Below are 27,068 nucleotides of genomic sequence, written 5' to 3'. Positions count from 1 at the left end.
TTGTAACATGGGAGTGAACCGGCGACAAGCATACGCTCACTTCAGGACAGATCTAGACCCCAAAGGACTCGTGGTTAGTCCAGGTATGAAGACCTCGCGAGACTTCGCCTGACTCTTCCTCCGTGCGGTGGGTGGAGCCAGCCTTCCTCATTAGAATAAGGTAAACAGATTCAGCCCTGTTATAAATGGAAACAAATATGTGGCCTCGGTCACTGAGGGGTTGTAGAGAGCGGTGCCTGGCTGGAGAACTCAGTGCAGCAGAGAGAAGGGGCCAGAACATGAGTTCCAAGTCAAAATTCGTAGGGATCATCGGAGTGCCTTTCTCAAAGGGCCAGGTGAGTAAAAAGCGTGGCCTTGAATAACTGAAATTCATGACAAAGTCTCAGACTTTAGAACTAGTAAGGTGCTAATGTCTGCTTAGCTCGGTTCCCTGGGACAGCCGGGCCTGAAATAGATATTTTAAAGTCCTCTTACCATTTTGCAACATTGGAGAATTATGGTAACAAACTCATTTATTCTTGTGGCTCCTAATCTCAGCGGCAGCCAATTTTATATGAATCGACTACATTTTTCTTGGCATTCTTTAAGAGAACATATTTTTATTTGAATGGAAATGGGCTGTGTCTGTATTATAGCTACTCATTGAGATTCCCATGTTCTCGTTGCTTTGGGTTTCAATAGCGCATATGCCGAGGCGAGAAGATTTTAAGAAAACACTTCGGGTTCGTCATGTCTTAAAGCCTAGAAGCATCTCGTGGATTGGCAGCAATTTTCAGACTTCTTTTAGTCTGCATAACCTAAATGTTATTGGTTTATGCAACTTGGTGAATGATTCATGTTATTTCGGGGCTTTCATGATCCTGTGAAATGTTGGTTCATGCGCTAGGTAGAATCCTTTGTGTATCTCTCTTTTTGAGGGAGGGAAAAAGAAAAAGGAAAGAGAAGAAAATCCAACTGGAAGTTGGCAACATTGTAGGGACTAATGCATTTATGAAATGCCCAGGTTGCCAACACATGCCAGCAACCTTGCACTTTGCAGTCTTTTCTTCTGGTGAGCACACTCATTCTGGCAAACAGTGTGATTAGAGACCTCGGACTTCAGCATGCATCTGTGCTTAAAGGGGGAACACGAAGAACAAAACAAAAGCAAACAAGACAGTGTGACTTGAAACTCCGAGGGTTGATATTTTGTCACTGTGGTTGTTTCAAATGGGGTCTTCTCCGTTTTCCAGCGTTCTCTTTGCCCATCTGGGCAGCGGCTGACTCCTCTTAGTTTTGAACTCATGCTTGGCACTCTGGCATTTTATTGCAAAACAGATTAGGAGAGGTCAGAGGGTAGAGACCCAAACTGCATTTGGAGTGTCAGTAAACACTGCTGCGCCTCCCCTGGTAGTCCTTCAAAGCTCTCTCCCGGAACACAGGGACGTTTTGCTGACATAGAAGTGTTTCTTCTAGCGCTCGGGATAATTGCAAAACACACAATATACTCACCTGTTCTTGTGACAGGTTCTAACGAAGACAGAATGAAAATAACTGACCAAAAGGAAGGAAAGGAGGAAGGAAAATAAAAATTTAAGAAGGAAGGAAGGGAGGGAGGGAGGGAGGAAGGAAGACAGGCAGATGGGAGAGGGTGGGGGAGGGAGGGAGGCAGACAAGCAGGTAGCAGCCTGAATATACTCTGGCCCTCGGACCTCAGCAGAAGATTTTATGCTCTGATAATAATAGCCCATCGAAGGGATAGTATTTTGAAACACAGCCTGATGCATTTTCTGGTCTTGTATTTCTTTTTCTTTTCCCCTACAGCTCTTCCCCTATTAAAACTTGGCCCCATGAGAAGGAAGCTTATTGTCTCCTGACAGTAAGGACTCAGAGAGAGATGTTTCTACCCTAAGCCCTAGCATAGGAGGAAAATCGTGGCCCACATATTAGCATCTCTCCTCAGCTAAAGGAGGTAGAAGTTTACAGATAGGCAAAGGAGAGGATTAAGGGCAGATGATTAGAAGGTTGAGTCTGAGAAAAGATTCCACTCCCTTGCAAGGCACTGAGCGGTGGGGGTGGGGTGGGGGATGGGAGCTGATGACAAAATATGAGAGAAGTGTTATATTTATTGTACAGTTCACTAAGGCTCAGAGAGGTTTAGCAATTTGCCAAGTTACTAGCCTTGACTGTGTGATTCCAGACAGGATTGTATGATTCCGAAGCTTATGCACCTGATTTGTTGTTAATGCCTGTCGATCCACCACAGACTTGACGCTTGTGGCCAGTTAGGGCTGGGGGCCCAGCTTCGAAGTCAGTGGAACTAAGGAAGTGATTTCCAAAGTGGGCAGATAAACCAAGCAGTGAGAAGAGACCAACAGTGAGAAACAGTTTGAATCAAACAAATAACGTATCACTCTGGAAAATCTAACCACTGCGTTAGCACAAAGAGGGTGTCAACTAAGGGGTCTATGAGACTTGTTCCAAAGCTTGAAAGGAAGAGGGAAACGGTCAGGAGGTTTTCTCAGGGTGACAGTTTTTTGAGCATCTATGAAGCACTACAACACATAGCCCCGTGAGCAGAAAGAACATTGGGCTGAAATCTAGTAACGGAGGAAAGACAAAGCAACCACAAAACGAAAGGCAAAATTAGAGCCAAGCGGCACTCTACTGAGGTTTAAAGAAGGGGCAATTACGTCTGCTCCAGGAAGGTGTGTGGGGGTGGTCATGCAAGAAGGCAAGGGAGAAAAGGAGCAAAACGTGTCAGGCAGAGGGGTGGCGGGCACTTGGCGCCCAGAGCAGGAATGTGACATCCAGGCTTTGCCTGGCAGCCGGGGCAAGTCAGCTGTCATTGGAATTAGGTAGAAATAGCTGCTTCATTTGGTGCTGCGGCCCCAATCCTAGGGACAGACGCATGGGTCTTCTGGCACGTCTTCTCGTTGGATAACCCCAAATAACTTCCTGTGTCTACAAGCCTTGTTGGAAATTAGAATCAGAGAGCTACAGAAGAGAACTGTTTCTTTAGGCTGCTATTCTGCCAGGAAGCTGGAGAGGATTTATGGCAAGGAGGAAGTGTGTTCGCCTCTCTGACGTATAAAAACAGCAAGTGGAGCATTCTTGTCAATCCTGCTGAGTGAAGCAGGTCAGAACCTGAAATACCGGGTTGGTCTTTGTGAATTCAGCTTCCCAGTGATGAATTTCTGTGGCCTGTTTTCTCCCCAGGAGCTCAGCAACTTACCCCGTGCGGACAAGCACGTAGGACTCTCTCATGCCACGCTCAGTTTTTTCCTATGCTTTTATCCAAGTTGTTCTCTGGGTTTGCAGAGTGGCTCCACCACACCATCCCTTTTCTTGGAAACCTACTCATGCTGCAAGACTCAGCTGAAATGTCATCTACCCCATGCAGCCTTACCTGGCACACTCTCTCCCCAGCAGAGTTTGGAGCATCCTGTTTTTGTTGTTAGGACCTCTTGTATCGGCACTGAAGCAAATCTCCCAAGTACTGTAATTGGGGTTAAATATACATATTCCCTATTAGCTCATGAGTTACTCAAAAACACAAGGCCTTTTTAGTTGATTGCATCTCTGTCTCTGAGTGCTTTTGCACGAAATACATGTTCACCATGTTGATAGCGTGGTGTCTCTCATGGGAAGAGGAGACACAGGTTCTGGGATCCAAAGAACCTGGATATGAACTAAGGCTCTGCCGTTTGTTAGCTGCGTGTCTATAGGAAAATGAGATAACCGTTCCGATTCTAGATGCTCAGAGTTGACATGGGACTCATTCAGTCTGCCTCGCTGGGATGATTCAAGGAGGTGGGGTAAATTCCTGGCTCTGGAGGAACTCAAAAAATGATAGTTACTCTTCTCCTGATTGAAGAATGAAGAGTTCCTATTGTGGGCATCTGATCATGTCTGAATTATTTTATTTTTTAATCATTCAGCCACGAGGAGGGGTGGAAGAAGGCCCCGCAGCATTGAGAAAGGCCGGCCTGCTGGAGAAACTGAAAGAACAAGGTAATTTTTCCATTGAAAGATGACCAGCCTGATTTCCTTCCCGCTCTGAAGAAAGGAGCAGGCTCCTGCTAAAAGGGAATGCATGTGGAATGACATTTATCCCACAGAATTGCAGCACGAGTGGTAATTTTAGAGGTACATCCTATTAAAAAAAGCAGTGTATGGAGAAAATGCTCCACAGGTATTGTTGGATGAATATCCTCACTCAAGATATTTTGTCTTTCCAGCCAGGCTATTGTATAAAAAAAATCTGGGCTAGAACTGGGGTTGGGTGGGTGGTAGGGGAGTCAGGGGAAGTGCAAAGGAAAAGTACGGGCAGCAGGAAGTACTCTGCTAGCAAGAAGACTCCCGTTTGCAAAAGGAACTAAGACAGTAATGATGACGATGATGATGATGATGACAATGATGATGGTGGTGGTGGTGGTGGTGGTGATAGCACGTAGTGTTTGCACAGTGTGAATGTGTGTATGCATGTACTATACATATACATACATGAGCCTGCAGATAGAAAATGATACAGAGTTTAAAAGGATAGGCTAACGCAAATGTCTTTACATATAAAATCCTGATGACGTATTGGCGAGGACACAGAACTGGGACTGTCGCACGTTTCTGGTGGTAATGCTTAATGATATGGCCACTTTGGAAAGCAGTTTGGCAGTTTCTTAAATAAACATCCATCTGCCTTCTGGCCCATCAAGTCTCCTCCTAGGTATTTACCCAGGAGAAGTGAAAACACATCCACACCAAGACTTGTACTTGAATGCTTCTAGCAGCATTATTTATAACAGGCAAAAGAACGGAAACAATGAAATACCCATCAACTGGTGAAGCGATAAATGACAGGTGGTACATCCACACTGTGGGCTAGGACTCAACCACAAAAAGGAACGGGCCACTGACAAGGGTAAGAACATGGATGAACCTCAAAGACAACATGCTAAGTGAAAGAGAGCAGACACAAAAGACTACCTACTGTATGATTGCTTTTACATGAAGTTCTAGAAAAGGGAAAAGCATAGGTACAGAAAGTTCATCAGCAGTTGCCTTGGGGTGGGCGCAGAGAATGACTGCAAAGGGGCGCGAGGGAACTTGGCGGGGGTAATGGAAGTGTTCTAAATCTTGATTATGGTGGTGCTTACAAGACTGTAGATGTTTCTAAAACTCATTGACCTGTACAGTTAAACTGAATGAATTTTAGTAAATAAGAATTATATGTCACGAAGCTGAGAAAAGGAGGGGGAGAGGGAACAGAAGGGTTGTGTAAATGGACTGGGCTAGTCTCTCAGTTAACAAGCATAATTTGGTCAGATTTTCTATCAGGCTAAATCTCTTAAAGGTGTTACTGAATCATAGATACGCACAAACATATAATAAATACAATATACAATGACGGGTTAGTTCAAACACTGAACTGATCTCATGTCACAGTTTTACCTGAAGCTCTGTACCTTGATGCCTAATGCAAGTCCTAGGAAGCGCACCCAGGTCCTTAGGAACCTCAGGTTACCTGCAATTTCTCCTTGTTAAAAAAGTATAATAATTAAGCCTTTATTTCCTAGCTCACTGAAGTGTTAAGCTCATTGCTAATCATATGCTTATTGAATTCTGACAATACTACTGTGAGGCAGGACAAAGCACAGGGGAGGGAGCTGAACTACTTCAGCAGGTAACAGATTGGATTGAAACCAAGGACTGTTAATTACAGTCAGAAAATTTAGAAAATACTGGTGTAGGGCGCCTAGGTGGTTCAGTCGTTGAGCGTCTGCCTTGGGCTCAGGTCATGATCCCAGGGTCCTGGGATCAAGCCCCGCATCGGGCTCCCTGCTCAGCGGGGAAGCCTGCTTCTCCCTCTCCCACTCCCCCTGCTTGTGTTCCCTCTCGCTGTGTCTCTGTCAAATTAATAAATAAAGTCTTTAAAAAAAAAAAAGAAAATACTGGTGTAACTGGTGCATTTCCTCTGGGCATGTACCTAATATATATTTAAAAAAAACATTTATTATAAATACAACACATGCTTATTGGAGAAAGGTAGAAAGCACATAAGCAGGTAGGGCCACACAGAGATAAAGACAGCGAGGCCGCTCATTAAGCCCAAACCAGAAGATGCTCACTGTCCTACTTTCGTGTCCAGCCTCACTGGATTGATTGCACAAGTGTTTACCGAGAGCCCAGTGTGCAGCTGAGATGACAATGTCAGGCAAAAGCAGACACGGTTTCTAGCTTTGCAACTTTAACAGTCCTCCCTGATGTTTTCTTTGCTTATCCTTTTGAAAGTACACTGTTTTTGCAAGTTCGGAATCATCCTACACAGACTGTTTTGTAATCTTTTTTTATGTAGTGACCTAAAACTTTTGCTTTTAATTACAGAGTGTGATGTGAAAGATTATGGGGACGTGCCCTTTGTTGATGTCCCTAGTGATCCTCCCTTTCAAATTGTGAAGAATCCGAGGTCTGTCGGGAAAGCCAATGAGCAGCTGGCCGGCGTGGTGGCAGAAGTCAAGAGGCAGGGAAGGACCAGCCTGGTGCTGGGTGGAGACCACAGGTCCTGCCTAATGACTCTCTCTCTGAAGTCTGGCACAAAGGGCCTAAGGGAGTATAAGCGAAACCGTGAAAGCAGAGAAAATACGAAAGGGAAAATGCTGATCAATACTTTATACTGATCTCTCTGCCTTTTCTTAATTGTTTCGGTTATTTATTTTCTTTTGGAAATAGAGACTTAGCTCCATTTAAAGTCTTGCATTACATTTATTACAGCACAGAATATATGACATGAATGGATTTCAGTAAAATATGCATCACAAACTTAACATTCCTAAATGAATAAACACGAGGAAGTTCCTGGCCGGGTTACTATACTTGATTCCTGATAGCAGGAACAACTCATTTAAGTCAACATTTGAAAGTATTTTTCCTGTTCTAAAAGTAGTAATTTCAAACTTTTAAAACACACACACACATAAATAAAATAGTAGTAATTATATTTCCTAACAAACATTTCAAGTGAAATTGCAAATCGGGCATATTTCCTTCCTGTCATACTGTTTCCCTTATACCTGATTTTAACAACCGTGTGATCCGATGCTTTGTTCTTAACCTAAAGTACAGATTTCCTTATGTTACCTCATGGTATGTATAAACATAATTTTTACTGTTGCATATTTTTCATCAGGGTATTAAATCACTATACATATCCATATTGCCATATATTCAGATAATTTTCAAATTTTCCTGATTATAAATAATGTGGCAAAGGCCCTTTCTGTGCATGAGCCTTTTTAATGTCTACTCTTGAGGTCCCTGAGTACATTATCAGAGGCCTGATCAGATCAGAAAGTACAAACATGACAGTGGCTCTTGATGCAGGAGTCAATCACTTCAGCTCCCTGTTTTCCTCCAAAGCCAAACCATTTCCAGGGCTCCTGTGTGACAAAACTGTAATTGAGAAACTGGGACTCACTTTCTTAAGTGGAAAAATTTGCACGTGGAAATGTTAACAGTGGCAAACAGCCACAAGACAAGAAATCTGAAGGGGAAACAAATACCAAGCTGGATAATCAGTATCTAAGCTTCAAGGCAGGCTGCCTTCACTTTGAGCATCTACAAGTTCACAATTCCCTGAATGACACTTGACCATCCGCAGGTGGGAGAACACAGGTGCCAGATGGCAAATCCTAATCTTTGAACTTTTAGGTAAGATATTACTTAGCGCTTCCATTCTGGCACATTTTCTAGAGCTTGGAGTGTTTGAGTTGAACTTTGAGAGTTCTGGACCAGGCTAAGGAGCGGGTCTTTAAATGTGTGGCAGGAGAGTAGCAAGTTCAAGCAGAGCTTCTGAGCACTGACTAGCAAGTGAGCACTCAGGAAACGCTGGCTGTACTAGATGCAAGGATTTCTGAGTGATGCTCCCCAATTGTAAAATAATCGGATTTTAGGAAAAATGGACTCTGTAGTAATTCACTTGAGAGAATGAAGTACTTACCAAGAGACATGAGAGTACAGAAAGCGAGCCTGATTTAATCTTGAGAATTAAATAGTGTCTCACGCTAAGGAATTTCCTGTGTGACTAGTGTTCTTATACAGATTGAATTTTTGGTTAAAACAATAATTTGCAATTTTATTAGAAGGTGGTTTCCAAAAAAAAAAAATCACAAGTTTTTTAGTAAGGCCATTGATGAAAACTTACCTTGTTTAGTAATGAAGCATAAGCTATGCTTTTCTATTGTTATAATTGTTTAATTGGCACTTCCAATTAAAAACCTGCCAGAAATACCAGCCATTTTCACTTAAAGGAAAACCAAGTGAGAGCACTGAGTGGATGGATGGAATAATATTGCAAACCTGATGTTCACACAAACTTTTTTCCTCTTAAGTATGGCGGTTGGAAGCATCTCTGGCCATGCCAGGGTCCACCCAGATCTCTGTGTCATTTGGGTGGATGCTCACACTGATATCAACACTCCAGTGACAACCACAAGTGGGAACTTGCATGGACAACCTGTGTCTTTCCTTCTGAAGGAACTAAAAGGAAAGGTAAGGGGCTGGTTTGTATTCTATTAGAAACGAACCGTATCTTTAGCAGAAGTCCAGGAGATAGAAGGGAAGGAAGAACCCTGGTGCCATCTTATTTTTGGTGTAATCTCAAACCATTTTCTCAGCAGCCAATAAGCTAAGGGTTGGTGCATAAAGGAAGTGAGGCTCTGTGCCTCTACCTTACTTAATAGTTTGCAAACTGACTTTACATATATCTTCACTTTTTTAGTATGTAGGGCAGAGAGTAATCCCTTATAAGCAAGTTAGCAGAGGTTCAGAGGTTAACTGACTTGCTCAAGATCACATGCCGAACACATAGCAAGGCAAGGGCCAGGACTGGTTTATAACCTACCTCTTTCTACTACATGAGACATGACCTTTCATGCTTCCCAAGCATCCCCTCCACATCATGGGACCTTTTTCAAAAATGGAGTTTTAAAATATGGATTACAATGGTTTATTATTTAACATCTTTACTGTGAGAAGTTCGTATCTACATCATAAGAGGAAGAACTAACTCCTTGCTCCCTAGAAACTTCTTTTCTACAAGATGTGAGATGACAAGGGCGCCTGGGTGGCTCAGTTGTTAAGCGATTGTCTTCGGCTCAGGTCATGATCCCAGCGTCCTGGGATCGAGCCCCACATGGGGCTCCCTACCAAGTGCAGAGCCTGCTTCTCCCTCTCCCACTCCCCCTGCTTGTGTTCCCTCTCTCACTGTGTCTCTGTCAAATAAGTAAGTAAAATCTTAAAAAAAAAAAAAAAAAAGATGTGAGATTACATTCCAGATTGAGATTTAACATTGTGGTTCATATTCGTTGATATTTTGTAGCATATCGATAAAACAATTTTTACTGATATAGCTGTAGAATATTGGTCTTTATGATGATACCTGGGGATTCAAACCCCCTTGTTAAGTGCTCAGAAGTAACACTTTTTAAAAATTTTTTTTTTTTTTTTTTTTTTTTTTAAGATTTTATTTATTTATTTGAGAGAGAGAGAATGAGAGATAGAGAGCACGAGAGGGAAGAGGGTCAGAGGGAGAAGCAGACTCCCTGCTGAGCAGGAAGCCCGATGTGGGACTCGATCCCAGGACTCCAGGATCATGACCTGAGCTGAAGGCAGTCGCTTAACCAACTGAGCCACCCAGGCGCCCTAAAAATTTTTTTATTAACATATAATGTATTATTTGTTTCAGGGGTACAGGTCTGTGATTCATCAGTCTTACACAAGTCACAGCTCTCACTATAGAAATAACACTTTCTGAACCAAGTGATAGGTTTATAAACCTGCAAAGTGTGTAGTTAGCACAAGGGAATAAGCCACCCTTGGCTCTAGGGCATTTGGAGAGCAACCGAAGCTGCTTGAAAATCTCCCCTAGTCACTCTAAGCCATCCTTGGGATTAAGTCCTACTGAGAAGAGAAATAAAGAGGGAAGCTAAAAAAGTCATGAAAGCCACTGATTTCTTTATAGCAGAGTTTTGGGAAAGCAGGGCCCCGTGGAATTGGGCACAGAGAAGTAGATACTGACAAATGATTCAGGTCAGGTCTGGGCCAGGGTGAAGGCTGGTAAAGCCAAAGCCATATAGAGCACAAGGGGAGGCAGGCATTCTCTTCTGAATTTTGTATTGTGTTTTAATGATTTCCTCGAAATTTATGTTCTAAATATAAGATATATGCAATCCAGTAAGGGCCCTTAACTTTCAATGTAAGATTTGCTCAAGAATCATATATACTAATCAAATGGAAACATTGCAATTTTAGATCCCCGATTTACCAGGATTCTCCTGGGTGACTCCCTGCATATCTGCAAAAGATATTGTGTATATTGGCCTGAGAGACGTGGACCCTGGGGAACAGTAAGTTTATTCCTTGATGTGAATTACCTTTTTTTTCTCTCTTTTGCATGCTAGGCATGCTGGTCAAACCTATGAGAAAAAAATTATTTTAAGCACCAAGTATATATATCAATATCTATATACCCATACAAGTATTTATGTCTATAAATCAGGTGATTTTTATACTAATTGACTTGCTGTTAAAAATACATTAAAATATACATATAGTTCATAGGACTTAAATATTTTATCTGTCTTGCCACAGTGATCTTTTCTTTAAAGGGAAATAAGAGGGCATAGAGTTAGACTATTAACTGTAGGATTATCTTAATATCTCCTCTTTCATAGCTACATTTTGAAAACTCTGGGTATTAAATATTTTTCAATGACTGAAGTGGATAAACTGGGAATTGGCAAGGTGATGGAAGAAGCACTCAGTTATCTACTAGGAAGGTACGATGCTTGTGTGTGTGTAACGTAAATATTATTAAAAGGACTTACTACTGATGTTAATGATTATTAATAAAGCCTTCATGTAAAATTATGGAACTTCACTGGATTGTTACTTTTTATAAAGCAAGGTAAGAACTATATTTATGTACTATGTATTAAACCACCAACTTTAAACTGAATTTCTTTCCCATCTCTTAAAAGAAAAAAAAGGCCAATTCATCTGAGCTTTGATGTTGATGGATTGGACCCATCTTTCACACCAGCTACGGGCACACCAGTTGTGGGAGGTCTGTCTTACAGAGAAGGTCTCTACATTACAGAAGAAATTTACAAAACAGGTAGGTAAAAATTGGGATGCATGAAGAAGCAAGTGTATACATGGCCAGTACATATTTAAACCATCTGATTTGAAAATCAAGCCCCACTGGACACTTCCAGAATGCCCATCACATGATGCAGTCACCACCGGTTTACACTCCTGGATAATATTTCAAGGCAGAGTACTGAATTAAAAATGTCAACTATTTAACAAACTACATTATTTTCCATTGTTGTTATAGGGCTACTCTCAGGATTAGATATAATGGAAGTGAACCCCTCTTTGGGGAAGACACCAGAAGAAGTAACTCGAACAGTGAACACAGCAGTAGCAGTAACCTTGGCTTGCTTTGGAGTTGCGCGGGAGGGTAATCATAAGCCTATCGACTACCTTAACCCACTTAAATAAATGTGGAAACATAATGTAAAAATCTCACAGCTAATGTCGTAATTAGTCAATCTTAATAATTTACTTAAGCTTACAGTTATCCTCCCCAAAATTTGGTCTTTCTGAAAAATGTTCTGCCTCGGTAAATATTGGTATAATTAACTATCAATTCCCTCTTGGTGTGAAATTCAAGATTTGGAAATTCTAGGTTTTGTGTAATTAAAAACACATAGAGTGGGACTCCTGATATCAGAAGATAAAGCTACCCCACCTGAAAAGGGACCATATTCCCATGTTGTTCAAAGATGTGATTTTTATAATAAACTCTTTATATTAAGGTTGTATTATGTCTATATGTTTCTAAACACATGGATTTACTAAGGATTTAAAAAGCCCACAGTGAAATCATCATCCCCAAAACACTGTAAAACTGGTGAAATAAAACTGCCTCCTGGTTTCTTCATCTGCAAAGGGGTAATGGTAAGGCCTTGTGAATCTCCCAAGTTCATTAATGTTAGATGACCATGTTTTACTTTTTCTAAACCTCAGACATGATATTAGCTTATATTTTAAGCAAGGCTGCTATTCAGGTAGCCTTTTTGGAGGTAGAAAAAAGAAATCAAACTGCAATTTGTTTCTAAAACCTTCTAATTCAGATAGGAATTTCACCTAAAATTATCTGTGGCTTCCAAACACTCCCACGGTCCTCTCACTCATTGTAATTATAGTGTCTCATTGGCTGAAATCCTTAAACAACCCAAAAACTCATCTTGGCTCAGGAATATAGTGAGGGAAATGGAATAAAATAAGTAAGAGTAAACTACAGTTGACCCTTGAACAAGATGGGTTTGAACTGCATGGGTCCACCTATACACGATTTTTTTTTTTTTTTTTGGATATAGCACAGTAATGTAAATGTTTTTCTCTCTCTTATGATTTTAGTAACATTTTTTCTAGCTTTATTGAAAGAATACAGTATATAATACATATTATATATGTAATATTATCAACAAAATATGTGTTAATTGGCTGCTAATGTTATCAGTAAGGCTTTTGGTCAACAATAGGAGTCAAAAGTTAACAATTTTCGACTGTGTGTGGGGGTCAGCACCTCTGACCCCTGTGTTGTTCAAGGGTCAGCTGTATAATCAAAACCAGGGAAGCAAACTCTTCCCCTTCTCCCCAACTTATACAGAACTCCAGTAGACTCTGTAATGAAGCTAGTCCCATGAAAGGATTTTTATTGCTGTAGTAGCTACGTGTTAAAGAGCCTCTATCATCTGATTTTTCACATGCAACCCAGAATCTTAAACCTAACTGATACTATAGACTCTGTAAGATAAATATTTTACTGAATTACTTTTAAGTAAGAGCAATTGTGATGGACCTTAAAGTATAATGTTCAATAATGTAGGCACATGGGGTTAAATTAATTAAAGCTTAATAAAATTAAAAATTCAGTTCCACATTTCAAGTGCTCCAGACATGTAGAGCTTCTGACTCTGTATTAGACAGAACAGATGCAGAATATTTCCACCACTGCAGAAAGTCCTATTGGACTATTTTTCCCCCCAGAAAGAAAAACTCTTAGGATACAATGGATACAAAGGTGTTGTTTTCCCCTCAGGTGCATTCTAAAACCAAATAAATCTATCTTCTTCTAATGTCTGATTAACAATTCTTTTAAAAGCCTATTTTGGGAAAATCATATCCCCATATTTTTAGTAAGAGAGGAAAAAAGGTAATTTTTAATAAATTAACTGGAATGTATTTGTCCTTGAGAAAGTGGTACTGATTTTCACTTCCTTTAATTCTATTTAGTGTCATAATTATTCCCACTCTATGACCTCAAAGCAATATATTCTTCAAGGCAGCAAGAATATACTGAAACTACGTTAAAAGTAATACTTGAATTCATTTCTAGCATAAAACTTCTGGAGAATTTTAAGAATATCATTAACCTAGAAAAATTACTTACGCCGTTACAGAAATTTTAAGCTGGACTTGCATGGCAAATAAAGATTTAATGATCAGAATAATATGAACCACATGGAAGATAAAGATCTAAGAGGGATGTATTTGGAAATAAAGATTTGAAGTATAGTTGGTCAAGCTTCTCTGATTCTTAAAAAAAAAAAAATATATATATATATATATAGTAACTCTTAAGTCCCAGGCCCATGTCCATCACCATCTGTAGTGTACAACCCATAAGAACTGTTCTGTTACAACTCAGTTAGCATACTGCCTGGAACACAGCAGACACTTGCTCAGATCGAGTAATAGGTTTATTCATTTAGCAGATTTTACCAATTACTTTTCAAGTTTTTTACAATTTTAATGCTGTATCCCCCTCCCCCAAATTAAGTTGGTCTCTCAAAATCTGATAAACCCTAAACCAAAATGTATGCTATATTTAAAAATATAAATACTTAAAAATTTTAAGATTATAAACATTTAAAGAATTGCATCATTGGCTAGGTGAAAGTGCCAACCTGGAAAAGCAATTTATTTTTAAAAATAGAGATTGCAGAATCACCATTTAAGCATGATTTTATTAAGTTTATGCATTTCTATGTTATTTTCTTACATGGCTTCCAACTCATTTCATACAGTAAGTTCAAGTCCACAGCAAAGGCAAAAACTTGCCAATCTGCCTTGATAGAAACATTAACCCATTTATTTGGAAACCTATGGTAAAAATTTTAAGCCGTTTCTAAAAGAATATGAAACTGTGCTCCTGCAATGCAATGAAATCTAGAATCCTTCACTTGACAAAAATCTCTTATCCCAAAGATAAACCAAGAGATTTATGTATAAAATGATTAGATAACTATTTTACATGTGTGGTGGCCTTTAAAACAATGTATTTGAAGACTGAAGTCATTAATAATAAAAATTAAAAATAAAACCAGTGGCTAGAATAGGAAAGATTGAAAGTATCTGATAAAAGTCATTTGATCATAGATACCTCCATATTCCCAGGTAGCTCTAATAAATTGTTATGGATATGAGCAACATGTAGCTTACTTGATCTCTTAGAGACAAAATATAGATAGGGAGATGGGAGTTATAAAGTACCAAAAGATTCATCATTAGAATCAAAATAAAACAATCTGAACCTCACTGCTTCTACTACATCACTATGTAGGCTTGATCATGTTCAGATTTAATAGATTTGAGTCCACTTTCAAAGACAGATGTGTTTCCCTTTCCACCACCACGCACCTGGATTTCACTGAGTTACTGGTAAAGACCCTGGCACCTGATTAGACTGAGGTGCTGGAGACCCACTACTCATGGCTTGTGCAGGCACGGCAGCTGGCTCCATCTTGCTAATGTGTGTGATGAATCGAAGACGAAGTTTTAAAGCTGGTTTTAAATTACAGATAATCTTCTCTACCTAATAAATAAACACATTAAAAAATATTTTAACCAGAGAACTTCAATTTCCCACCTTTTTTTAAATAATTTTTTTAAAAGATTTTATTTATTTATTAGAGAGAGAGAGACAGCAAGAGAGGGAACACAAGCAGGGGGAGGGGGAGAGGGAGAAGCAGGCCTCCCGCCAAGCAGGAAGCCCAATGCGGGGCTCGATCCCAGAATGCTGGGACCATGACCTGAGCCAAAGGCAGATGCTTAACAACTGAGCCACCCAGGCACCCTCAATTTCCCATCTTTAAAGATTGTATAAAAATATGTATAAAATTCTTTATACATATCTGGAGATAATAAAATCAGGGAGTGGAGTGGGCTGGATAAGAAATTTGTGTTTTATGTTTTAACAAAAGCAAATAAAATTATTTCTCTCTTACATGAGGAAAAAAATGTATTCTCCCTCACACACATTATATATGTGCATATAATCTATATATGTCTACACTTAACAAAAACATTAACTTACTTAGCTAGCCAGTCATCCCACTGTCAAAAGCTAACATAGTTTACACTGGAAATTTTATGCATCCAACCAGTTCACCATCCTTTTATTTTTTTAATATTTTTTTTAAGACTTACTTATTAGAGAGAGGGAGAGAGAAAGAACAAGTGGGAGGGGCAAAGGGAGAGGGAAAGAATCTGAAGCAGACTCCACACTGAGCATGGAGCTGGACACAGGGCTCAATCTCACAAGATCACAACCTGAGCTGAAACCAAGAGTTGGACACCTAATCGACTGCACCACCCCCACCCAGGCATCCAGTTCACCTTCCTTTTAAAATGCCATCATCACAGAAGCATAAAGCATGATTATATTTTGAAGTTATCTGAATAACTTATGTCTGTAACATTTATCTACAAAGCTAATTTTTTTGGTTTTGATTTGTACTTGGAATTCAAACAAAATATTAGATCTACTTTTACTTAAAATACTTTACAGAAATAAAAACATCAAGCAGTTCCATGGCTTTCTTAGCTTTATTCAAATGCTCTTTGACCTTACCAGGAAAGATCAGCCTATTAATAATTTTTCCTTTCTGTATTCCCTTGTGTCAAAGTTTCTTAAGCTCAAATATAAAGAATATGCTAAATCAAACACTTCTGTATTGGTTTCCACTCAACTCTGACAATCCTGCTGAGGCAATAAAGAAGTGAACATCCTCCCCACTCCATGTCCCTAGCTCCAAGGAAAGAACCCAGTAGACTGGGATTCATATGTTTATATGTCAGTTTACCTTCCTTTCCTGCCAGAGAAAAAAGTAACATTAAGGTATGGAGGGGAGGTCACTTCACCTATCTGCCCTACCTCAGACCCTTCTAAAAGAGCCAAGCCTCTGTTTCCTATAAAGAGGAAACTCAGCTATGACTCAAGGACATCCTTTCCACTTTCAGAAGACTTTACCAGGAAGTGGCTCTTTAGATGCTGAGTCTGAATGTGCTTCCCTTTAACTTCATTGGAGTTTATATGCCTTTTGAAGTAACACAGAACAAATCTAATGCCTATTCCAAACGGCAAGCCTCCAAATAGTGAGAACACAAACAATTCCCTAGGACTCTGAAAATTCAAGTTAAGTACCTCCAGTTCCTTCAAATACCCTTTATATGAATTATTCTCTTGATCCGCCTGGCTTCAGTCTTCTAGTTACGCTGCAATCTGTCCAATGTCCCATAGTGTACCCTAGTCACTGTGAGAAAAGCGGGATCTCCTTCACTCATTACATAGCACCTCTCTGGTCTTTTAAAAAGTAGACATTTGGACTGTTTCTTGCTAATGAGATTACTGTTAATCAACCACCTAGGTCTTTTTCAGATGTCCTGCTGCAACTATCAAGGGGAAGAAGTGTGAGAAATTATAACACGTATTCGCTAGTACTTGAATTATACATGCAGAATAATGTGTTCATGTAGCCTAAAAAGGTCTAATAATATCAACCCTTCCCCTTAAAAGAAAAAAAAAAAACAAAGTACTCAAACAAAAGTGTATCAGCATATATTCAAGTTTTCTAAACTAAATATCATTAAAAGATAAAGTTAACTTACTTGTTCTTTTACGCTGTCACCAGTAAACATATACTTCATATGATACAGGAAGTCACAGATGGGATCCATGTAATTTAAGTGGGCACTACACTGGTCTACATTCAGCAACATGTCATAAAATGCCACTCCAATCTATTTAACAAATAATATAAAATTATTTAAGTGGGCAAATAAGGCTCAAGCATTTAGAATGATGTAGTTGGACTCCATTACAAGACTAACACAGAGGGTAACACGTTCATACAAACCTCTATGTGCACTGGATATATGATACGGTCTGCATTTTTTTTTTTTTTAAGATTTATTTATTTGAAAGAGAGAGAGAAAGTATGTGAGAGTGTGCATGTGAGTGGGGGGAGGAGCAGAGGGAAAGAATCTCAAGCAGACCTCCCACTGAGCAGGAAGCCTGATGTGGGGCTCGATCCCACTACCCTGAGATCAAATCTGAGCCGAAATGAAGAGTCGGATGCTTAACTGACTGAGCCACCCAGGCGCCCTGATAATGGTCTGCATTTACAAAGGAATCCAGGAATTCCATTTACAAAGGAATCCTATGTATGGAATCCATAACAAAGAATGTCCCCTAATAGGGCTTAAATGCAATTTCTCTTCCTAACTCCGTAATGTCACTTAAAATGAAGAGATAGACAATCTCCTTTCTAGAAACCATTTCTCAGTGTCTGAGATAACTGCAGTCTCAGGGATACTTTACGTTGTACCTTCTTGGTTCCATTTGGTGGCTCATACTTTAAGGTTCTATTCTTGTCTCATTTTCTTTTCTCTGCACTCTTGTTAGGTGATTGACTTCATCCATTCCCATGATTTTAATTAATTACTCTGTACTATAGGGCTGGCTCTCAAATGCACTTCTCCAACCTTAACTCTCTTTTCAACCTTAAGAATGAGTATTTCCCCTGCATTTCTAATTTAATACATCCCACATCAAACTCATTATAGACATATAAGTTATGGGCACACTAAATCCTCTAAAATTGTTCTTAGATCCTGCTAAACTAATTTCACTACTAATGGTTATGATGATATACAGTTTGGAAAACACTGGGAAAGAAACAATAGATCTTTTAGAACTTAATCTTATCACAGACAACCCAGGTTATATTTTACCTCTATCATACATCGAGTTCTCTCTTGCTGAAATCTTTGTAAAAATGGCCCCACAAGATGGTACACATAAAGCAACTGGAATTCAGTCTTCACTATAGGAAGAAGGACTTCAGTGAGAAACCTAAAATTTGAAGATTAGAAAAATTTCTTTTCACTTCAAATCAGCTGAATTGTTTGAACTTTGTTGATACAGCCTACCCAGGCATTTCTAGAAAATTTGTAATTTTTTGTAAAGTTTCTTTTTCTAATTAATCTTACATTCTCACTGGCTGTGATTTTCATTTGATTATCAAAATAAATTACTTCAGATTTAGGAGTCATTCTCAACAGTAAAATTACTGAATGACAGAATGTTAATTACAGGTATCCCCTGCCTGCTTTCTGAAAATTTGCTTTACGCCACTTTGCTTTTACAAAAGGCCTACATTATTATAGCAATGGCTTTTTTTTTTTTTTTTTTGTAAAAGGCAAAAATTCTCTTTGGTTTTCTTTTGGTTAGCAAAAATAGGTACTAATGTAGGTTTTCTGTAAAAATGAATTGGCGTAACATGAACTTTCAGAAAGGGGGGATACGCTTCACTTTATGTCATTTTGGCTTATGGAAGGTTTCACAGGAATACTCTACTTTTGAATAGCAGCAAAAACCAGTATTTGAAATAAAACGAGAATAACCAATCTAATATAAATGCCATTCTCAAGAAATCTGAATCTAATTACTACCTACTTTATAGTCCAGAAAAATAATCAGAAAATAGGTTAATATGAGTTATTCAGTTCAAAATGCACCTTTGGGGATATATTCTGGAAAAAGCCTGCATCTGACTAAACCTCCTGAAACTGAAATGGAAAACTAGATGCTAGACTATTTTTTTGCACATACAAATTAATTTTTTCAAACAATTCTGAAATAAAGGAACTTTCTCATTATCTAGAAATTCTACTTAATCAAAACTCACTTTGCAAGTTATTCTACTGAATGAGATACATACCTCCTGTGTATATGAGATTAAAAAAACACAAAATGAAAAAGTCCAATTTACTTAAGAAATCATAATACCTACTTGGGAATGAGAGAAAGTTGCCCAATGCTAGAATGGTGCCACACAGCATGTGCAAGAGCTAACGTATAGCTGCAGCTCATCTCGGAGTAAGACTGATGACAAGCAGTGAAGTCAAAGAGGCGGAATGGATAGCCAACCCACTCTGACTCAGTTGTCAAGCTGGGACTGCTGATTACACTCACAATTCGATCATGCAGGACAATCCAATATGGTTCCTTTAAAATCAGAAGAAAGCCTGATGAAAAATACCCTTATCCGGTATTCTACCCCATTTCCAATATTCCACTCCAAAGCCTAAAATCATGGCACTTTCTCATTCTTTAAAGTTTTACTTATCTAGCTTGTGTTTTTGTGTAATGGAGATTTTGAAAGCAAAAGTAGGCGGCTTCACAGTAAGTCAAATTAAGTCAATAAGAACCTGGGGATAAGTGTCTGTGAGTTAGAGAGCTCTATACATGTGTCTGCCCAGTTCATTTAGTGTCTGATATTTACTATACAGTAAATTGTTTTTACCCATATCTATTATACAGACAACACAAGAACACATAAATAACTCAGAAATAAATACATATATTTTGGAGGTGTGTAAGGAAAAAATGATTGATTTGGAGAGGCTGAATAATCAAGTTTGGAGAGCACAGGGTTAGACAATGTTATTGATATTGAAAGATATTGCAACAGTCAACTAAGTAGACACATGTGAGGTCACAGAAGGGGTCACTGAAGAAGCAGGACCTAAGCCCGCAAAGAATGAATAGGCTTTAGAGAAGCTAACAGAAGGAAGAGGGGTTCTGCATGTCCCATTATGCAACACATCAGAAGTACTTAAAACATATCTCAACAAGCATTATTTGCATGAGCAAAGGTTCAATACGTAACATGTTAAGTGGTCAAAAGTAGATCAGATTTTAATGTCAAAGGTCAGAGAGATAAGATGGGACTGAAGGATGCAGGCACCTATAGGTCAGGTAGGTTTTTAGATCTCAGGCAGAAGGCAAAGAAAATACTCACTGCAGGTTTCTGAAGCAATAATACTATAAAAACTTAAAAAATACGGAAATACTTCCTTAATTGTGTGTTGTCCCCGTACAGGGCATCTTGCATGCATCTTATTCTTGTGGCCGACGGGGGACAACTGCATTCCATTACTATGTACAAATCACAGTTACTAACTCACTGGTAACGCAGTGATGATCAGTCCAATTGCATTCATCCATGCTGTAATATTCTCTCTTGGCACTAACGGTTGACTTTAAGTGAAGAAAAAAAAAATGTGAAATTACAAAAATACTTTCATATGGTTGATGATGGATCTTATTTTGAGAATTTATATAATTCAGGGCTAACAACTGACCTACTCCAATAAAACTACAATGAATTTTTATTGAGTAAAAATTTAATATACCCAAAAAGGTAAGTAAGGCTTTTCTTAGTTGTCTCCTTTAACAATGGTTGCTGGGATGAAAGACTATTTCTACTTATTTATACTTCTCCAATCATTACCCCCTACTTTATGTTGCTCTTCAAGAAAGGAATCTTGAAAAACTATCTTTGGTGAGATGTTAACATTATTCCTAACTTTATTAAATGTCAAACAGCTACTGAAGAGTAGAGGTGGGAACAAACCCATCTTCTGACACTGTCCAGGGCTCACTCCATTACATCTGTATCACAAAGATAAAATCTGGGACCAAAAGACAATTACCATCCCATATGCAATAGCCTTGGGATACAGGTTTGTCTAACAGTTCCAAATAAAATATCATTCTTTTTACAAATAAACAATGAATCTTATCACATGAAACGGGATACACACCTTTTCAGGACAACATTTAGAAGAGCATTTCCAACATCTTCACCTGAAACAGCCAAGGCCATGAGCTCCACACAAGTAACATGCAGAGCATGTGCAGCTGGGTTGGGAAACTCATTGAATCTCCAGTCGCAGTTTGGGAAAGGACCAGGAGATTTGCCAGCCATCGGTGCAGATGGTTAAAGCAATAACTGCTTATTTTGAGATTAATGGCTCACATTTGTAGTGCTTCATAGTTTTAAAAGTGTTTCACGTGTAAACATCTCATTTTATTATCAATTTATCTGATTATAAGCCCCCAAGAAGTGACTGAGCAGAAATTAAGAGGCAAATAAGAACCAAATACACATCAGTTTGACGTAACTGAAATGTACTGACAGCAACCATGTGATTAACCACAAGGTATAAATGGCAGCTCTTATATAGGTGTGCTTTTATAACTGACAAGATAGCTAGAGAGGCAACCAGAGTAGCCCCAGGCTTCATCCACCTATTTCTTTTAATAGTTATAAGACAGTTGATAAGAACATTACTTTATAATGAACATTACTTTTACTTCAGGAAACAAATGCCTTCATACAGGAAAACAAATCACACCCATTTACTTAAAATTGCTCTACCTAGTAAACAGTGGCATGGTGTACAGACATAAGCACAGCGCGCTAATAACTTAAAACATGAAATCAAAATGAAGAAATAAAAATACATATACAGCAGCCTTTTCATTAAAAACGAAAGTTTAATTATTATCTATTAATATTTTTTAAAAGGATTTAAGGATTTAAAGCAACAAAATTCTGTGTTCTCCAGTAGCCCACAGATGCATTTACTACAACAAAGAGTACCTTTTTTAGAAATAGAATTTTTTTCTTTGCAACAACCTCATTAGGTCTGTTTTTAGATATAAAATTTAATGGAGTGAATGTCAGCCTATCTGGCAGCTAACTTGCTGCTGCTGCTAATTTAAGATTTCAAAACCTTTACAAAAGTAAAACTAAAAATGATCGTAAAAAAATAACTGAAGTTTTGGAATATATAAAAATATTACTTTGAAAGGATAATATGTGTTCTCACAAATCAACATATAGTTATTTCTGAAGGGTCTGGAAAAATCACAATGAAAAGGATATTATCTACTAGTCTGCCAATCAATCTGCAATAGTAGGAGTCATCTGGGACCCAAGGATTTTCTTCTCGTGCATTCATGCCACACTTCAGGTATGTGTCACTTAGACACCAGCCTTGTGGTCGGTTATCCTTGAGTGAGCCAATGATGGCATGGACGAGCTTTCGCTTGAGATGTGGGCGTTCTCTCAGGTGCATTTCATAATAGTGCAGAGTATTATACAAATAAGTCACAGGGCGATCTGCGAAGAAGAAAACATCATCACAACATTAATCTGGTTACCCACAATGAAAAACTAACCCCGTTTTTCAAGATTACCAAAAAATAGCTCAGAAGCTCATGAAACTATTTCACATGCTGGGTAACTGCATACAATGAGTATTTTTATTTTAGGACAAGGCAGAAGGCTTTTTAATAACATATACATATTATGTAAAGGAATATCCATTGCAGCTGTTTACACTAGCAAAAGTTTAGAATAGTCTAAATGGTCAAAACAAGGTAAATCATGGCATCTGTGGCATGAATGAGTTTTTTTATGTATTGATACAAAATAATCAATCCTAACACATTATAAAGGCATTAAAAATAAGGTGCAGAACAATGTGTATATCCTATATTATTTGTGAGGGAAGAAAATGAACCCCAGAATATCTAAGGAAGGATACACAAGAAACTGGTAACAGTGGTCTCCTAGAGAAAGAAAACTGGCCAGCTGGAGGTCATGATGGGGTTAACTACTTTTCACTGCATACCCTTCTCTACCATGTGGATGTTACCTAATTCCCCCACCCCCCAAAAAAAATTTTTTAAAGGAATGCTTGCTTGAACTTCATACCTATTCTGTAGCGCTAAAATGCAATTCGGATTCCTGGTTGGAGGAAGACATCTTAGACAAAGGACTGAGAAGAACTCCGCGCCCCCCCCCCGGCCCCCGAGAAATACACTTAGTCCCCACAGTGGCTCTAGGCCTTTCACGCTCCTGTCACTGACTCCACCATTCTCTGGTCACCTGGTTTAAAACTTCAGAGTTGTCTTTGACTTCTTTCCTTCTATATTCTCCCCACAAGCAGCCAATCAAGTCCTCTTCCTTCTTCCTTGACTATCTGTCCCTTTCTTCTCATTTCCAATGTCATCATAGTTGTTTAGGCACTAATCATATAACTGAATTTTTTGACAGAAGTCTTTGAAATGGCTTCTTCCTTGGGCGCCTGAGTGGCTCAGTTGGTTGGGCGACTGCCTTCGGCTCAGGTCATGATCCTGGAGGCCCGGGATCGAGTCCCGCATCGGGCTCCCTGCTCAGCGGGGAGTCTGCTTCTCCCACTGACCCTCTTCCCTCTCGTGCTCTCTATCTCTCATTCTCTCTCTCAAATAAATAAATAAAATCTTTAAAAAAAAAAAAAAAAGAAATGGCTTCTTCCTTCCAAAATGTGCTGCCAACTACAACTAGATTTATCTTTCTAAAGTAACGCTTTCTATACCATGACCTTACTCAGTAACTTCTAGCTGACTCTTGATTATCTGCAGGTTATAAGATCAAAACTTCTCAGCCTGGCACTTCAAGTATCTAACTGTTGGGTACAAAGTTTAAAATCTCAATTTAGCCAATGAGGAGACTGTCTTCAAAGTGCTGTGATTTTTCCAAAGGATTCCTTCTGCCTAGGATGTTCTCTTTTCCTTCCTGTTTATACAAATCACATATATCAACAGCTCGAATCCTATCATCTAGGAAGCCTGCTGAGTTAGTTCATAGTAACATAGTCTGTTCTGAACTCAGATCATACCCTTCTCCTTCTCTACTCATTTGGCAACTAATCACACACTATGTAAAAGGGGGCATCTCTTGCACATCACTTTTATTTCTGCTTTTTAATACATTTGCCATGACCTACCTATTCATATTTTTATGTCATCTATTTTATACTTCATGGCATTGCTATATAGCACTTATTCTCAAAACACTTTTATTGAAAAACAATTAAAATAAAATCTTTAGAGCCATGATTACCCATATGGTCATGCCCAGACTACTTTTGTTTGAGTTATTAGATGGAATTAAAATTTGAAAAAGCTTACCATGAAATTTATATAAGCCACCAAGGTGATCTAGTAGAGTCTCCAGTGATTTGGAAACTGGAAGCAACTCTAAAAATCTGTGGATTACTATATCAAATACTGGCAGAAATCGAAGACACACATTTCCAAAATAGATGGGTAGATAGGGAGACTGGATCTGCACAGGAGGATCAACCTGCTCCGCCAGGCCCTCAAAATATAGTTTCTCAGGGTATTTCTGTGGAAGTGAATAAATGGCCAATGTTCAGGGCATCTTTTTTTATTCTCTTAAAAAAATAAAGCTAAATAAACTTGTCATTTTTAAAAGAATATGAAACCATGTTTGTTTTTGCAATGCAATGAAATAAATCTAGAGTGCTTTACTTGACAAAAATATTATCCCAAAGACATACCAAAAGAGATTTATGTATAAAAGAATTTGTAATAACCCTTTCATTTTGTAAGTACTCACGTCTACTAAAACTGCTTCAATAAATCCCTAACACAGAGATACTCTAGAACCTTGAGGCAGTTTAGAGAGCTAATTTCCTTCTATACAGATGAGAGAGAAAACAGTAGAACCACAGAGAAAACAGCCAAACCCCAATTAGCCAAATACCTAAGAATGGCATAAACAAGATTCACTGAAGCACCGATTTGAATTAGTACCTTGTGATAATTCATGTGCTTGGTATGCCAGTCATTCTGTAGCCAGTGTTCTGGAGAATTTTCCTTCACAAAGTCACTTACTCGATTTCTAAAATCATTTGGTTTGAGTAACAGCAACTGAATTATGAAATAACAAACCTGGGCTTCATTTCCTTCATGACTACGCATGGCCTTTGGAGAACAACAGAAAAATGGTATTACAATGTCTGACCTGTGCAAAAGCATGGGTCTGCTACTAGATAGTCTATATTTGAATACAGTAATATCTCACCATTATTAGAATTTTATTATATGTCTAGTCTACCCCTAACCAACTGTTCAGAATTCCCTAAACATATCTGACTTTCTTGCCCATTTTTGGTTCTCACTGTTCTTCTGCCCAAAGTGTCCCTCTTTTTTCTTTTATTGAAATTCAATCCATCCTTCAAGATCTCTCACCTAGATAGATATGGTCCCTCACTGTTGCCTGGTGATATTTTCCTTACACCTCTATCTTATCCTTCTATTTTACTGATCTATAGATTTAGCTTATTTCTCCTCCTATGTCATAACCATATTTATATTTATGTTCCATAGCTAAGAGGTTAATGTTAATCATATAAGCCACCCCAAATATCACCATTATAGTTTTAAAAAAAGTAGCATTTTCCAGCCTGGTTCAGTGTCTTCTCTTAAAATTTTGCCTGAAATAGACATCAGCTGAAAAGGAAAAATAATTTGGGGAATACTGGGCGGCTATGAGAAACATTCAGTTCTGAATATGGCTGCCAAAGTGTACAGAAATGATTATTAGCACTCTGCAAAGAAAATCAATGGCTTTTTTTAAAACAACTTCCTGCTTCTAGTGGAAGCCTTTGGGAATCAACTCAGGGTCTAATTGCTTGTACTTTTACAGCACCACAAGGCCAGGACCATGACTGTCTTATTTACTTCTATACTTTCTATGCATAGAACACAGCAGATATTTAATACACACTTGCTGAATGAATGAAGACACTGGGAAATCTCTAGTTCCTTAGGGAAGTGATAGCAATGCTTGATTATAGTATAATTTCATTAAATCCTTAGAAGCAATATAGCTACATTAATACAAGATCCGTCAGTCACACACCTTGATCCAAAAGAGAATGAAGCAGTTTAGAAACTTATTCTTAAATAAGCGTATTCTTACCAGGCAGAGAATTAATCTGTCCAGTGTAACAATGTTATACTTCCATACCATGTCATTAAGAATTTCAATGCATTTGTTGAGTTGCTGACCCCCAGCTGACGTAGAGAACTCATATACTAAGAAATCTGCAAATGTTCTCACATGGGCTACCAAGGCCCTGGCTCCAATTCTTTCTAATACTCTAGAAAACCAAGAATAAATAATATTGCTATATTGCTATATGGTATAATGGTTTGTCAAATGGAATGCAGATCTAGGTTTTTGGCTTACCTATAGCCAATCTGATTAATATGATCTGTTTCCAAGAGCATTTTCCAGAGAAGACAAAGGAAGAGAGGAGGAGAGCCTTGCATAGAGAAGTGGGTAATGATGTCATTTTCATTGGTCATTGACTTCCACTTCCTATATTCCTCCTCCACATTTTTTTTCAAATTAAAACGGCTTTCCTGAGGTACATTATTTTGCTTGAAGAATGCCTAAAAGGAAGATCAGAAGTTTACTTCAAGGGTTATACTAAAAAGAAGAGCATTGGCTATAGAGTCAAGAAACCATTCGAGGCTTGATTCTGACACTAATAAACTCTATGTGACCTCAAGCAACTTAGTAATCAAGACTGAATTTCTATAATGGGAAAATACACAGGCTTGACTAGATTATCTCTAAGATTCCTTTCCTAGATTTCCTAAGCAGAAATTCCAAGCAAGCCTGAATTCAAAGCTTCCTCAATCACCTGTAGATACTTCTATTCATCTTTAAAAGAAAGAAAGAAAGAAAGAAAGAAAGAAAGAAAGAAAGAAAGAAAGAAAGAAAGAAAGAAAGAAAGAGAAAGAAAGAAAGAAAGAAAGAAAGAAAGAAAGAAAGAAAGAAAGAAAGAAAGAAAGAAAGAAAAGAAAGAAAGAAAAGAAATTTATGTACCTTTTGGTTACATATTTTATTATCTCTATAAGGAAAATCCATTATACTATCTCAGACCATCAATCAGCATCACCTGGGACCTGTAAGAAATGTAGACTCGGACCCCATTCTAGACCTACTGAATTGGAAGTTCAG

General features: G+C 38.4%; 2 protein-coding genes across 7 annotated transcripts in view; one reads left to right on the top strand and one right to left on the bottom strand.

Moving 5' to 3' along the window:
* Positions 1-177: 177 nt before the first annotated feature.
* On the top strand, positions 178-12,359 carry ARG1 (arginase 1). Of its 3 annotated transcripts, XM_027603253.1 has the most exons (9): positions 178-335; positions 3,921-3,993; positions 6,364-6,538; positions 7,102-7,122; positions 8,367-8,526; positions 10,288-10,382; positions 10,710-10,814; positions 11,016-11,152; positions 11,375-12,359. In XM_027603253.1, exons 1-9 carry the CDS (start codon positions 186-188, stop codon positions 11,539-11,541), a joined length of 1,083 nt encoding a protein of 360 aa, XP_027459054.1. In that variant the 5' UTR covers positions 178-185; the 3' UTR covers positions 11,542-12,359. The 3 variants fall into 3 exon arrangements, with proteins under 3 accessions (XP_027459054.1, XP_027459056.1, XP_027459057.1); XM_027603255.1 differs by lacking the exon at positions 7,102-7,122; XM_027603256.1 differs by lacking the exon at positions 10,710-10,814.
* Positions 12,360-14,055: 1,696 nt separating this feature from the next.
* MED23 (mediator complex subunit 23) overlaps positions 14,056-27,068 on the bottom strand; it is a 41,647-nt gene continuing 28,634 nt past the window's right edge. For 2 of the 4 annotated variants that reach the window (XM_027602362.1, XM_027602358.2), the window contains 11 exons: positions 26,289-26,494; positions 26,019-26,199; positions 24,848-25,018; positions 24,200-24,416; positions 22,128-22,364; positions 21,001-21,166; positions 20,362-20,434; positions 19,185-19,399; positions 18,124-18,244; positions 16,999-17,130; positions 14,056-14,923 (listed from right to left, as the gene is read on the bottom strand). In XM_027602362.1, coding sequence (XP_027458163.1) covers positions 14,756-14,923; positions 16,999-17,130; positions 18,124-18,244; positions 19,185-19,399; positions 20,362-20,434; positions 21,001-21,166; positions 22,128-22,364; positions 24,200-24,416; positions 24,848-25,018; positions 26,019-26,199; positions 26,289-26,494 — 1,887 coding nt within the window. In that variant the 3' untranslated portion in view covers positions 14,056-14,755. The remainder of the gene's footprint in view (positions 14,924-16,998; positions 17,131-18,123; positions 18,245-19,184; positions 19,400-20,361; positions 20,435-21,000; positions 21,167-22,127; positions 22,365-24,199; positions 24,417-24,847; positions 25,019-26,018; positions 26,200-26,288; positions 26,495-27,068) is intronic. The other 2 variants (XM_027602360.1, XM_027602359.2) reach the window with 1 other exon arrangement.

Source organism: Zalophus californianus, chromosome 7, assembly GCF_009762305.2.
Source record: "Zalophus californianus isolate mZalCal1 chromosome 7, mZalCal1.pri.v2, whole genome shotgun sequence".
NCBI lineage: Eukaryota > Metazoa > Chordata > Mammalia > Carnivora > Otariidae > Zalophus > Zalophus californianus.
The sequence above is the reverse complement of the archived record's forward strand: the minus strand, read 5'-3'. Positions and strand labels throughout refer to the sequence as shown.